This window comes from Zalophus californianus, chromosome 1, assembly GCF_009762305.2.
Source record: "Zalophus californianus isolate mZalCal1 chromosome 1, mZalCal1.pri.v2, whole genome shotgun sequence".
Classification (NCBI taxonomy): domain Eukaryota; kingdom Metazoa; phylum Chordata; class Mammalia; order Carnivora; family Otariidae; genus Zalophus; species Zalophus californianus.
The window spans coordinates 228,033-242,378 of record NC_045595.1 but is presented as its reverse complement, the minus strand read 5'-3'; the positions used below and the strand labels follow the sequence as shown (position 1 = coordinate 242,378).

The window sequence follows — 14,346 nt, the reverse complement described above, 5'->3', positions numbered from 1 at the left end:
CTCTGGGTACCCGGGATGCAGCAGGAAGCAGGATGAACCCAGCCATGGCCTCCCAGAGGACACAGACCCCTAGCAACCCAATGCCCACCCCTTCTGACTTCAGGGGAGGAGGGGGGTTGCACCTGAGCCCTGGTGCCCTGGCAGCGTCCCCAGCAAGGGGCCAGCTCCTCACCACCTCCTCCCCCACCGGACCGCTGCCTGTCCACGACGGATCCCCCAGCCCCAGCTAGGCCAGGGGTGCCCAGCCAATGTTGCTGCTGCCCCAGGGAGCCCCAGGGCTTAGGGAGGTTGGCCCTGGGGCATGTCCAGCTGGGATGTCCACAGGGCCAGGCAGGTACGACCCCCAAGAACCTCTGTAGAGGAGGGGCTCCCTGGGCCCCCAAACCCTGTCCAGTGGCATGCGCGTGGCTCCCTCTGGTGACGGCCGGAGGGAAGGGCGAGGCCCGCAGCTTCCCCCAGCCCTGAGGCCTCGCATTCCTCCCTGTGACCTGGGGTAGGGGGCAAACCCCCTAGGCTGTGGTGTGCGGGGCCTCCATAAAGGACCCTGTTCTGCCCACAGAAGCCCAGAGAAACCACCTGCAGCTGTGTACTGCTGCCCTGGGGGACGTGGTGAAGCATCTGGCCAGTGGGGTTGGGGAACACGGGTCGGCCACCACCCAGAGGGGTCAGGCCTCCCATTTCAGAGCCTGCGAGTCAAACTGGTGGCTCGTGGGCTGAGTCCATCTTCAGCATTTGCAGTATCATTATGCTGGAGTTTTTGCCCACATCAGATTTCACATCCAAACCCTCATTTCTGGCGACCTCCTCCGAACCTGCTGAAGGTCTGGGCCCATGTCCAGAGGGGAGACAGAGGGTAACCACAGTCCCTCAGTGGGCAGCAGGGTCTCCCTGAACGAGTCCCCTTTCCCTTCCCTGGGATAGTTTCCCCTCCAGCACCAGGCGGGAGGCCGAGATGGCACGTGCTAGAGCTCCCAAGTTTGGCGAGGCCCTGCCTCCTCCCACCTGCTCCCCTAGAGCATGACCCAGCCCTTCAACCCTGTCCATGTCGCCCAGTTTGCTCCAGGGGTCAGCCTGGGCTCAGCTGACAGGGACTCCCTTCTCCTGGGGGCCAGGAGGGCCACCTCCATGGCTTTCCAGGCCTCAGCCAGCCCCTCTTGGGCTGAAGCGGAGTCCCAAGGGGCTGGTTCTACTGGGGACACCTGCTGGGGCTCTCTCATGAGGTCCTGGCTGCCCCCCCCCGCCTCCATCACACACCGCAGGGAGCTTCTAGCCCGGGACAGGTGGGTGCCAGGCAGCTGTGGGTACGGGAGGGATGCCTGTCCTGGGGGGGCCCAGCCCTGCTCTGGAACACTCACAGGGCCCCTTGAGGTCCTCTGCACCCCCCACGCACCTTCACCCTTCATCCTGGGAACAAAACTGCTGGCCAGCCGGTTAGCCCTGCCTCACCCCCATGCAGCCCAACTGCACCCAGCACTCAGCACCACGTGGCGCTCACGCCCCTGCTAGCTCTCCTGTAAGACCCAGGCGGCGCACACAGGAGCCCAAGAAGAAAGAGACGGGTCGGCCTTTCTTTATTGGTGAGCAGGCAGGTGGTGGGTGAGTCAGGGTGCTGGGGGGCAGTTGGGGAGGGGGTTCTGCAGCGTGGTCGCCGGACTACTCCCCTGCAGCTGGGCGTGTGGACGGCAGGGGCAGGGCGGGCCCACCAGCAGCCGCGTGCAGAGCTGTCCTGACGCACGACAACAGACCCGAGGCACCCCGCCAGCGCCACTTCAGACAGGCAGGACACTCGCACCGTGCACGACCTGTGACCTTCCACAAAGGCTCCCAACAAGGCCCAGCAGTCTCAGGAGGTAGAGCCCCAGAAAAAGGCCAACCTGCCCTTCCAAACCCCCACTAGGGGCTAGGAGGCTAAATGCCCAAGGGGGAGGAGGAACAAGTGGGAGACAGTGGGGGGACAGCGAGGGGTCAGGTGGGCAGGGGCAGCTGAGGGGACGGGCTGAGGGGTCTCACAGGAAGCTCACAGCTCCCCCGAGGCGCTCACAAAATGTTTAAAAAGGAAAAACAAAACCCCTAAGGAACAGAATTCTATGTGTAGGAAACCCTAGTTTAGTTTAAAAAAGGAAAGAAACATTGTGATTTGACCCACGGTGTGGTCTGCTTTCGTAGGGCGGGTCTCCTTTGAGAGGATCTGCAAACACCAGACGCTGAGCTGCTCTAGACGGAGGCTGGATGCCTGTGCAGGGCAGGGGGTTGCTCAGAGCCCAGCCTGACGCCGGCTGGGCAGGCCCCGCACCCTCCCCTCCCCCCACGCCTCACCTCAGTTGGCGTTCCTCTGACGCACGTTCTTGCCTTTGTCATTCACGTGCCCGCTGCTCTTCCTGGGGGACAGGACGGAGGGCTTCTGGGCGCTCAGGAGGACGGAACAGCGGCCCCACGCCCACCCAGCACGTGCACAGTGGACGCTGCCCAGGCCGGCAGTCCTCTAAGCCCTGCCCGGGGGACACGGCCCACCCACCCTCCTCCCAGCAAGGCCATGACTTACAGAGGAGCGGAGCCTGTGTCCTCATCTGTGCAGATGCGCAGCCACATGCAAGGAGAGGGCAGGCCATCAGGAGCGGTCCCTGCACCAGGCCCCTTGCAGGGTGGCACCGGTCCTGTTGGGCCCTACCCTCAGTGTCCCTGACTGTAAATGCAGGCAGCCAATCCTGCCCCCAGGACATGCACCCTCAGAACGAGCCGTGTGGGGTCACGGCCCGAGGGGCATCTGGGAGCCCTGCCCACAGGTGCCAGGCAGGAGGGCAAGCTCAGGCTTCCTGAGCAACATCTGCACAAAGTCAAGAGCTTGCTGGTTGCCACAAGCCTCGGGCCCCAAGCAGCCACCACCAGCACAGGTGGAGCAGCGGAAGGCGGCCACTGGCCGCGGAGGACACCCACCTGCAGCCAAGTGAGGGAGGACAGTGGAGCACATGAGGCCTGGGTCGGGAGCCCCCCCCGGCAGGGACCCCGCCCCCCTCAACCGAACGGCGAGCAAAGGGCGTGTGGGCTCACCATCCAGGACCTCGTCCGGCTTCCGCCGCTTCTCGTAGATGAAGATGACAGTGACCAGCACCAGCACCTCGGCCACGATGCCCAGGAAGGGCCAAAGGGCGGCAAAGCGGTTTCGCACGCGCAGCACGATGATGGCCTGGCCGGTGCCTTCCGAGTTGGTGCCGTTGCACGCATACTTGCCAGGGTCTGTCTCCAGGTCCAGGTTCAAGATGTGCAGCTCCGTCTTGGTCTCCGAGGACATCACCAAGTACTTGCTGTGGGAGCTGTTGCTGATGACCTGGGGGCAGGTGGACCTTGTAGGGACTGAGGCCGAGGCTGAGGCCAGCTCGTCCCCGGGCAGACATGGGTCTCACCTGGTCCCCAGAGCTTTCCATCTTGTACCACACCCATTCGCTGACCAGGGGGAAGGAGTCCGACTTGCAGCCCAGCACGACCGTCTCCCGCTCAGTGGCATGCTCTGACCTCTTCACGGCCTTGATATTGGGGAGCCCTACAGGGGAGACCGAGCAAGGCAGGAGCCTGAGCCCACTCTCTGGCGGTTCCTAAGCGGTGGCCTTGCTGGGTTGGCAGGCGGTGTCCTCCGCCCCCTCCCCAGATGCGCCCGAGGGCTGGCCAAGCTCACCCTTCACCTCGATTCTGGTCCTGCCCGCCATCTCTGGGAGGAAGATGCATGAGTACTCCCCAGAGCGCTCATCCAAGTCCACCCTGTAAGCAGACGCACGGCAGTGAGCGGAGCACGCACAGAAGTGCCGTCCCGTCCCAAGTTCAGTTCACACCACAGCACGCTGCAGGTGACTCCTACCGACTGCAGTCGGAGCCAGGACCAGTCAGGAGGGACGAGGAGGTGCGGGGACAACACATGGAACCGGTCCCCCCACCATGACCAGGGGCCTGCATCAATGAGCCTATGTGCCCAGCCATCCTTGAAACAAACAGGACTCTGCTTCTACAGCTGGCTCAGGAACCGACTAAGTCAAGGCTTCAGAGCAGGGCGGCCTGGAGTGCTCGAGACCTCAGTAAGCCAGGGACTCAGGCCAGGGAGAACCCTGAGAAGTCCCAGAGAAGTCTGCCCGCCCACCCGAGCCAGTGCTCTGGGGAAAGAAGGGAAGGGTCTCCGAGGCCAGCACTACATTCAGCAGCCCCTGGCCCCTGGCTGGATCCGGGGCCTTGGCCATCTCACAGCTAGGGGGTGTGAGCAGAGCTCGTGTCTAATGCCTGTCCAGAGCGAGCCAACGGACTCCAACCTTCGTTCTGACTGACCACAGAGGCCGTTGGCAGCAACAACATGTTGGAGCAAGAGGGGTGCAGGGAGGGGCCTAAGGGTGATGCCCGCAGGCTGAAATGGGGGTCTGGAATCTCTGCAGGCCCTGGGGCAGGTTGGGGCACCCGCCTCTGGGCCCCACTCACTCATACTCCGTCTTCATGTCAGGCAGTGCATCCTCCTTGAGCACCTTGCCCCCCTTCACCCAGCGGTGGCCGATGATCTCAGTGGTGCTGTGGTTCAAGGTACAGGTAAGCCGTGTCTTGGAGCCAATATCATCTACAGAAGTCCAGATCCCGCTCCCTGGGGGGACCACATGAGAGGACGTGAGCAAAGGGATCAGAGCAAGAAAGGACCCAAACCCAGGGCCCCAAGCTGCCTGCCCACATGTTCCTGAGCCAGCCTGCAATGGCCCTGCCACCGCAGACCCTCCACACTGTCGGAGCACCCTCCCAGAGGAGAGAAGCCACAAGCCTGAATCACACCCGACTCCTTCTGCTGCACTAAAGGGGCCTCGGGGCTGAAGAGCCGCCTGTCGGTACAGAGGGCTCGATGCAGCTTTTGGTCAGGAAATGTTTTAACCAGCTGGGTCTCAGGTGTGGGAACAGAAGCCAACGACCAGACTGGGTCCATGGACTGCTGGGCCCAGCCCCAGCACACACCTGAAATTCCGTTTTTAAAAGATAAATCTAGGGGCGCCTGGGTGGCTCAGTGGTTGGGTGTCTGCCTTAGGCTCAGGTCGTGATCCCGAGGTCCTGGGATGGAGCCTGACATCGGGCTCCTTGCTCCGTGGGGAGGCTGCTTCTCCCTCTCCCACTCCCCCTGCTTGTGCGCGCTCTCAAAAAACAAACAAAAACAAAACTACCACTGCCCAGGCCACCATTCCCTCACTGGAAGCTCCTGCGGAGCCCCCTCCCCCCCACCAAAGCAAGGCCGTCCGAGGTGGGGCTCGGGGGCTCCGGCTGCCCCTCTTCTGGAAGGTCAAGGGCTCCTCTCCCACTTGCCACAAAGCCACGAGAGAGATGGCCCAGACGCCACTGGTGCGTCCCCAGTGGCCCCTCCATTTAATTTCCAACCAGGCAAACTTCCCCAGTGGTTCGAGATGTTTTCTTTAGGAAGCAAAATGTGAACATCGCTTAGAACCGGAAGGTGAGCAACCTGCTGAAGCAGGAAGGCCTGAGCCGGGGAGGGCCCCTCTGTCGGGAGCAGCTCCCCCTAGGGACCAGAGTTCAGGGAGGATGGAGCTGTGAGAATGAACCAGGAGGAGGACCCCCGGTCCACCCTCTTCACCAGAGGCTGAGCAGCAAGCCCACCTGTGTCCACATGAGAGCCCTAGCCCAGGGCTCGCAGCAGGTGTGGTGGGGACACTCCCGTGCCCACCGGCGGGGACTTTGTGACACAGGCTCCCAGACAGAGAGGTCTCAGTGCAACGGTTAGCAGCTCCTCGTTTACTCAGTAGCATCTGTCACCCAAATTCATGTGTCCCAGAGGCGTCCCTTCTAGAAGACCATGCCCAGAGAATCTGGGCACAGAGAGAGCCACCTCAGGGCGATTGGCAGTAAGCTTTTTCCCATTTAGTCTGTAGGGAGACGCTTACAGCATGAAGTTGGGTGAAAAATCAGAACAGGAGATGGAAGTACCAACAAGAAACAGGCTCCGTCGTCCACACAGACACCCAGTCAGTCACTAAGAAAATTTAACCTGAAGGGGCGCCTGGGTGGCTCAGTTGGTTGGGCATCTGCCTTCAGCTCAGGTCATGATTCCAGGGTCCTGGGATCTGCCTCTTCTCCCTCTGCCTCTTCCTCCCCACCCCCGACTCATGTGCCTGCTCTCTCTTAAATATATAAATAAAATCTTTATTTACTTGACAGACAGAGACCCAGCGAGAGAGGGAACACAAGCAGGGGGAGCAGGAGAGGGAGGAGCAGGCTTCCCGCGGAGCAGGGAGCCCGACGCGGGGCTCGATCCCAGGACCCGGGGACCATGACCTGAGCTGAAGGCAGACGCCCAACAATTGAGCCACCCAGGCGCCCCTATAAATAAAATCTTAAAGAAAAAAAAAAAAAAGAAACTTTAACCTGAAAACCCAAAAGGGCAGCAGGCAATCTTTACTGGAGGGATATCACAGCGGGGCAGCTTTCTCGAATGACTCACAGGCAGAATGTGCCTGTCTCCTACTTAAAGTCCCTGGCACCTGAGTCCTCAGTGGGCTGACAGCTCCCCTCCCGTCCCGCTAGGAACTCAACACCCGCAGGCCCTAGCTCCCCCAGATGCACTTCCAGTCTGGGGGAGGGGTGGTGGCGGCCTCTGTGTGAAGAGGTGAGGCCAGAGGCCAGGGTGGACAGGACACAGAGCCCCAGGCAGGCAGGGGAAGAGGCAGACAGGAACTGCACGGAGGCCCCCTCTCTGGCGCCCCAGGCTCCTCCCACCCCCGTGGGCTCCTGAATACAGGTGTACACACATGGACATGCGAGTGCGCTCCCACGTGTGCATGCACGCAGCTCACACACATACACGCACACACGCTCACAGCTTCAGGCTACGGCCACAAAGCCGTGAAGCCTTCGGGCTTTCTGCTCTGGGGCAAGGTGGCACACGCCCCAAGGTCCTGGGGACAGGTAGACCTTCATGTCCCCCCACTGGGGGTAGCCCAGAGACCATTCGCAGGACTCAGGGCCCGCACCACGACAAGCAGAGGCGTGAAGCTGGAAGAGGGCTGAAACCCTTCTGTGGCAGCGCCATTTTGACCGAAGGATCCCCTCCCAGTGAGCTGCATTTCTCAGGAGTCACGATTTCCCAAGATTGCAAAACGAGCAGCTCCGTGCAGAGCTGGGAGTGGTGAGTCAGGGCAGGAAGTGAGGCCAGAGACAGCCCTCCTCCCAGACTGGCCTGCACCTCTAAAGTCTCTAAGGCCTCAGGACTCGTGTCTGTAGCCTTGTCCCCTCACCCAGGGGCTGTCAGATCTGTCCCAGCTGCACCCTGCCTCCCTAGGGGAGAAAGAAGTGTCCCAAACACCACAGGCTTGGGGGCTACTCCCCGGGGGGAGCAGGGGACTCAGCTCTCAGAGAGAGAACAAGGCAGGGCATTCCCCACCCCCTCCCCCCAGCCCCCACCCCCGAGTCTGAGGAGCCACAGGCTGACACCCCCACCCTGCCTGAGGGTCACACACAGCAGGGGACCGACGCACACTGCACCTGGCCCCGGAGATGGGAGGGGGCACCCCAGGAATTCACAGGGATCCTCAAGAGCACAGGTGCAGGAGGGACGAACAAGGGAGAGAGCCCGAAAAGTAAAAACTCAGTTTTGGCCATGTGACTGTGAGCCCTGGTTCTCAAGTGAAGTCACCTTCATCTAAAAACAGCCACCCCTGCTCCATGCCCTTAGGCCGCCGGGCAGGGCACGGGGCCAGGCAGGCCTTAGAGTAAACAGCCCAGGAGCAGGGACGAGGCTGCCAGCACCCACCCTCCTCACAGCTCCGCTCAGGTAGGAGGAGCGACAGAACGTTTCTGGGATGCCAGCCACAGGCTCTGGGCCTCTCCACCCGCCCCTCCGTCTGGCCGGGGGGTGGGGGGTGGGGGGGGCTTCCTGCTCCCTTCACCTGAGGCACAGACAGGCCACACCCGCAGCCTGCAGAACCCAGCTAGCAAACTGGTGCCCACTTGTACCCTCTCAACCAGGCCTGCCAGGGCCGTGGGGCCGAGGACAATCCCAGGGAGGGCGCTGTCCTGGGGCCTCGGCCGACACGGGTGCCAACCTGGCAGGCACTTGCTGCTTAAGTTGAGGAAACCCACTGTTGGCAGAGTACCCTGAAGAGTTTCTGGGAAGCTGACCCGGACGGGAGAGGCAAACGCCATCAGGAGTTCACCTGTCCCAGCAGAAAAAGGTGCTATTTCTGAGAGTCCCTGGAGATGTGGAGCCGTCAAAGGTGAGAAAGAAGGGGGCGCCTGGCTGGCTCAGCGGGTTACGCGTCTGCTTTCGGCCCAGGTCGTGATCCCGGGGTCCTGGGATTGAGCCCCGCTCAGCGTGGAGTCTGCCCCTCCCCACCCCTGCTCATGCTCACTCTCTCTCTCTGTTCTCTCTCAAATAAATAAGTAAATAAATAAAGTCTTCAAAAAAAAAAAAAAAGGTGAGAAAGAAGAAAGCAGACACAGGTCCCAGGTGGATTCAGACACTGTGCAGACAAACTGAGTCCTTCCCCCGCCACCCCATGGTGTGCGAGAGGGCAGGAGCAGCCCCAAGCCCCAGTGGCAGGGGTCCTTTCAGTCTCCCGGCTGGAGCTGGGGTCACTGAGCCCGGGAATGAGTGCTTCCACCCTGTGATGAGGGGAGCAAGCTCAGGGCCCGTGCTACCAGCAGAGGAAAACCAAGAGTCCTCCTTCACCCCCTTGGCCGCCCGCCCGTGGCCACCACCTCCAGCCACCGAGAGCTATTTGCAAAGGCTCAAGCTGCCAAAAACAGCAGCCTATCTTCCACATTCATCTTGCTGCGGGCTCCTATCGGAGTCTTCCAGAGATCCGCTGGAAGACACAGCGAGCAGGGTGCGGGCTAGGGGCCAAGGCCCTCGCCTAGAGGCATTCAGTAAACTGCCATCTTGACTCCGAGGAGGAGGAGAGAGGCCAACTGAGACCTTCAAGTGGGTCAGGAGTGAGCAGGTGAAGCTTCCACAAGAGGCCTCCCACAGGAGCCCCAGACCCTGCTCCGCACTTTGTTCCCTACCTGCCCATCACTGGAAATCTTTAACCAAGAACAAAACGGGAAGTCGCAACACAGGAAGAAAATCTCTGTCAGGGACAGACAGACAGGCTGTGCTGCTTTCCCCTGAAAAACACGCTTGAATCCATTTTCCAGCGAGCCTTCTCCAAACCACACCTGTCCACCCCCAAAACACTGCCCACTCCTGTGAAGAGCTCCGGAAAATAAATGCTGTTTGGGGCTAAAAACAACCCTCTCAACAGTTCCCGCTCCACACCGGGCTGCCAAGGCGACCTCATGGCGACCTTGGCACATGTCCCCTCCCGACCTGGGCCTCAGTTTCCACTCCTGTAACAGGAAGGGGTGGACATCTCCCTCTGTCCTCTGAAATCGGACATCAGGGGAAGCGGAGCGCGCTGGCTTCCCTCCAAGGGTTTCAGTGTTTGGGCCGACACCAGGGGGGCAGGTGCCTCCCCGGAGCACGACACGGGACCTAAATCCTGCCAAGAATGACAATCCCTTCCAGGTCCGGCGAGCCCACCGGCTGCAGGGGCACCGCCGCGCGTCCTCTCGAGGGCACCAGCGCGCTAGCCAGGGGAGAGCCCCGGGCCCGGGCGGGCGCTGCTCCAGGCCGCACAGGCTTCGCCGGGGCCGCGCGGGAGTCCCGGGGGCTCTCCGCCGCGCCCCTCGGCCTGGCACGGCCGGCGCGGGGCTTGAGGGGCGAGGGGCCGCCGGTTCCCAGGGGAGGGCGGAAGGTGCCCTCGGCCAGGGGTCGGGCCAGCTCCCGGGTCCCCTCGCGCGCCCGGGCCGTCGGGGTCCAGGGACCCCCACTTCCAGTGTCGCCGGCTTCCGGCCCCCGCGCCCCGGCTCCGCCCCCACCCCCGCCGGGCGGGACGCTCACCTGCCCCGGAGCCGACCTCGGCCCTCAGCAGCGCCAGCGCCAGCACCACGAGCCGCGGAGCCGCCATGTCGCCACCGTCCGTGCCGTCCCTGCCGCCAAACCGCCGCCCGCAGCGCTATAAGAACCGGAGGGAGGGCCGGGCGCGCGCGCGCAGGGCGACGCCGAGGGGCGGGGACGCGCACGGCACGCCGGCCCCCCCCGCGCACGCGCGCGGACGCACGTACGCACGCGCTGGAGAGAGCGGGCGCCTGCAGAGGCCCCACGTGACCCTGATGGCCACGCCCCACTGCCTGGGGGCGTGGTTGCGTTGCTAGGAAACGGGGGCGGGACCTGCGAGGGCGGCGCTGGGCCCCTCCTCCCTTTCTGCAGCCTCTCAGAGTGTGACGTCAGAACAGAAGTGTAGACTCCCAAGTGGTTGAAATGCTCGCTTTAAATTATGTGTATTTTGTCACAATACGGAGAAGAAGAAAAACATTGAAGGGGTCGGGATCCCTGTGAACAGGTGGGCTGTGTGTCCTGGGCTGCGGCGGGCTGCCGGATTTAGCAAATAAAAATACCTGGATGGCAGTTAAATTTGAACTTCATTTCCTCGCGTAAGTATCCCGTGCAATATCTGCACATGGTTGTGCCAAGAAAGCACTCGCTATTTACCTGAAATTCACATTAACTGGCTGTACTGCATTTTGTCTGGAAAACCACGCTTTACAACAAATGCTTGTTCACTTATTTTTCATTAAGATTTTATTTTTAAATAATAATAGTGGGGCACCTGGGTGGCTCAGTCGGTTAAGCGTCTACCTTCGGCTCAGGTCATGGTCCCAGGGTCCTGGGATCGAGCCCCGCACGGGGCTCCCCGCTCCACAGGAAGCCTGCCTCTCCCTCTCCCACTCCCCCTGCTTGTGTTCCCTCTCTGTCTCTCTCTGTCAAATAAATAAATAAAATCTTTAAAAATAATAATAATAATAATAGTAATCTCTACACCCAAGGTGGGGCTTGAACTCACAACCCTGAGATCCAAAGTTGCGTGCTCTACCAACCCAGCCAGACAGGCACCACTCGAACAAATATTTATTTATTTATTTATTTATTCATTCATTCATTCATTCATTCATTCATTCATTCATGAGAGACAGAGAGAAAGAGGCAGAAGGAGAAGCAGGCTCCCAGCTGAGCAGGGAGCCTGACGTGGGGCCCGATCCCAGGACGCCAGGACCATGACCTGAGCCGAAGGCAGACGCTTAACGAGATGGAGCCACCCTGTACTGGTTAATTTTAAGAACTGCAGACACCAGAGGAGCTCTGAAGAATTGAGAAGTTACCTTTTTGCAAGAGACACTTACAAGGGAAAGCCGGTTTGCCGGGTGTCTCCCTCACAGGCCAGGAAGAGGGATCACGCCATCTCCTGAAACCCGCATGGTGGAGCAGGCAGGGACCTGCATGCGCAGCCTCACCCTGTCCACCTCCCCTAGCGGACTCCCCACCCCCAGCCTCAGCTCTTGGCTTTAGCCGAAGGTGGTTTTTAAGGGGCTGGCTTTGGTCACTGGGGAGCGTTTCTCTGTTTTCCTGCGTGTCTCCCATGTTATTAACCTTCTGTTTGTTTCTCTCCTGCTCATCTGTTTTATGTCAATTTAAGGATTAGACCACCAAAGCCCTAGAAGGGAAAAAGGGGAAGTTTCCTGCACCTCTGTGGGTGAGGGAGGGCTCCTTTAGATCCGGCCTGGCAGCTTCCCGAGGCTGTGATGTTCAGAGCGGCGGCAGCAGCGTGGGGAGGCGAGGGCAAATCTGAGGACAGCCGGGCAGGCTGGGGGAGGCAGAAACCCTGGAGGAGGGAGGCTGGGCAGAGGCAAGATGGGCTACGGTGAATGCTGGAGGGGAGAGGGGCCAGGACCTGCTGATGAATGGGCTCTGCTCTTTGGAGACTCACTCTCAGTGCCTGGGAGTCTCAGAGCGGCCAGGAGCCCCAGCCTGGGGGCCGAGGGCTGGACAAGGCCGCTCAGAAGGGGGCCGAGAGCTACGTGCAGAATGACCAGGAAAGCGGCCAGCTGGCTTCAAAGTCCCTCTGGCCTGGGTGCAATTCCACGGCCCCCTCTCCTGCCCTCCCTGGGCTGGGCTGAGGACAGATCTCGTGGGAAATATTAGGGCTGCCAGGCGGTCTTTGCTCTTGTTTACAAAATCAAGCTGTGCCTCCCCCAAGACCCAGTGTTCTGGCCCCCGCTCTGGAAAGTCTTCCCGGTCCCCTCCCGCTGGTCAGATCCCTGTCCCGCTCTGTCCCGGCCCCACCCTGGGGCAGGAGAAGCCCTCCAGGACCACTCCAGCAACGGTGGCCAGATTTAGCAAATAAAAATGCAGGTTGAATTTCAGATTAAAAAAAAAAAAATCCATGATTTTTAAAGTGTAAGTCTATCCCATGCCGTATCTGGGGTGGACTTACACTAAAATGTCCCTGTTCTATATATGAAACGCAGATGTAACTGGGCGTCCTGTCTTCCATCTGGCGTCTCTGACCTGCTCAAGAGCAGCCCAGCTCCATCGCCTGTTGTAAATTCCCTCACTGCACTGGTCACTCTCTGACCTCGTGTCCAGCCCGAGCTCCTTGCTTGCTGCCCGCCGGTGCATGGGGGCGGGGACAGACGGCCACTCTTGCATTCTGCAGGTGCCCTTCCTTGCTCCGTCCTCCGCTCCTGGACTCTGTGGCTGGCTCCCTCTCCGGGAGGGTCTGAGATTCCAGATTTGGATGTCTTCCTCTGACAGAATGGCAAGGGGACAGCTCTACCTCTTTGGCCTCTGTCTCTGCAGCTTTGCCCTGGGGACGGCTAGAAGCCCAGCCCCTGCTGACCCTCAGGACTGGGCACCCCAGGCCTTTGGCTCAGCCTCCCTGGCCCTGTGTCCTGCCTTGGAGTCCTGGCCGGGTGGCGGCAGGCTGTGCGGTACAGCTGGTTCCCTCCTTGCCCCACGCTGGCCGCCGCCGGGCAGAGGCCTCTCCTGGTCACGAGGGGTTCAGCCTCTCACCTCCATGGGCTCTCCTATCTCCAGCACCATACACCCAGGATGCCATCCCCGCCCGGTTACACAGCGTTTGCCTTCTAATTTTTCTTAGAAAACCTCTCAAACTCACAGACGAGGAGAGACAAGATGACGTCAGATTTTCATTCTGTTACGCCCATCTGTCCACAGCTAACATGTCTCCGCTTATTTTTTTATGTGCATTTTTCTGAAAGGGGGAGCTTTGAAATCCAACCCTCTCCAGGCAGTGGGGGAGGGAGGGTAGTGGGGATTTTATGCTTCAGCGTTAGGGAGCCCTGGGAGGGGTTCGGGCAAGGGGGGCTGTCATCTACTGTGTGTTCTAGAGAGATGTCTGGGCCACCGAGGGGGAGAGGGGCCTGGGAAATGGGCGGGGGACAGGGTGGTCATTGGGTTGAGTAGTGCCCCCCAGAACCTGTGAATGGGGCCTCATTTGGAAAAAGGGTCTTGAGATGAGCGTCCGTCTGAGATGCAAGATGAGACACAGACACACAGGGGCAACAGCCTAGGAAGGAGACAGACACAGGAGGGACGCGGCCAGAAGCCCAGGGATGACGCCTGGAGCCCCCAGGAGCTGGAAGAGGCAGAAGGACCATCCCAAGAGCTTGCAGCAGGAGCTCAGCCCACCTCGATCATGGACTTCTGGCCCCAGAACCGTAGGAGCATGGTTTCTGTTGTTTTCAGCCGTCCAGTTTGCTGTTACCGGCGCCCCAGGAACTGGTGCAGATCGTACACGCCCGTCAGCACTGACTTGACGGCAGTGGGGGTGGTGTGGGGCCGTCCAGGGTGCACAACCGGAACTGAGATGGGGAGGCTCCCTGGGGGTGGGCACTGCGGCACGCGAGGGGTTCAGCCTCTCACCTCCATGGGCTCTTCATCGCTCAACTAGTACTTTCCCCAGAAAGATGTCAGCTGCTCTGCCTCAGTGACCTGGTGTACCCTATCCAGACTTGCCGGTGGTCCACGGTTCCTCACTCCGTTGCTGGTGTCTTTGCCACAGTGGGATCTCAGGAGGGTTCTTTCTTGTTCAGCCTTTTATTTGAGCCAGTCCTCGACCTGCAGCCTTATGAGACTGGTGGCCCCCCTCCGCCTGGCTCCCCGGTGGGTTCTGCACATTGCCCTCCCTCCCTCTGTGCCTCTTCCCTCCCCTGTTGGTCTTCCAGAGCTCCCTGGCAGTGAGTTGCAGGCACCCCCCTCCAACCCTAAGATGGGAGAAAAAGGGTCCAACTTGAGAAGCTTAGGGTCGCGGCAAATTAATACTGGATCTACGCTCCAGTCAGATCTCCCCAGATGCCCCGACTTCAGCCTCTGAGCAGCCGTTTTCCCAGACCCAGGCCCCACGCTGCAGGCAGCTGCCCTGTGGGCTCCAGTCCATTATTCTGGGGCAGACCCCAGGCTGGCCAGGCTCTCCTTGGGGCTCGGCT

At 60.7% G+C, this 14,346-nt stretch overlaps 1 protein-coding gene across 1 annotated transcript; it reads right to left on the bottom strand.

Annotated features, from left to right (window-relative positions):
• Window positions 1-1,554: 1,554 nt before the first annotated feature.
• On the bottom strand, window positions 1,555-10,055 carry BSG (basigin (Ok blood group)). The gene is made up of 8 exons (XM_027587067.1): window positions 9,902-10,055; window positions 4,456-4,612; window positions 3,671-3,753; window positions 3,402-3,538; window positions 3,049-3,325; window positions 2,543-2,567; window positions 2,317-2,378; window positions 1,555-2,233 (listed from the first exon to the last, which is right to left on the bottom strand). The coding sequence occupies exons 1-7, from the start codon at window positions 9,966-9,968 to the stop codon at window positions 2,318-2,320; spliced, it is 807 nt and encodes a 268-aa protein (XP_027442868.1). The 5' UTR covers window positions 9,969-10,055; the 3' UTR covers window positions 1,555-2,233; window position 2,317.
• Window positions 10,056-14,346: the final 4,291 nt, after the last annotated feature.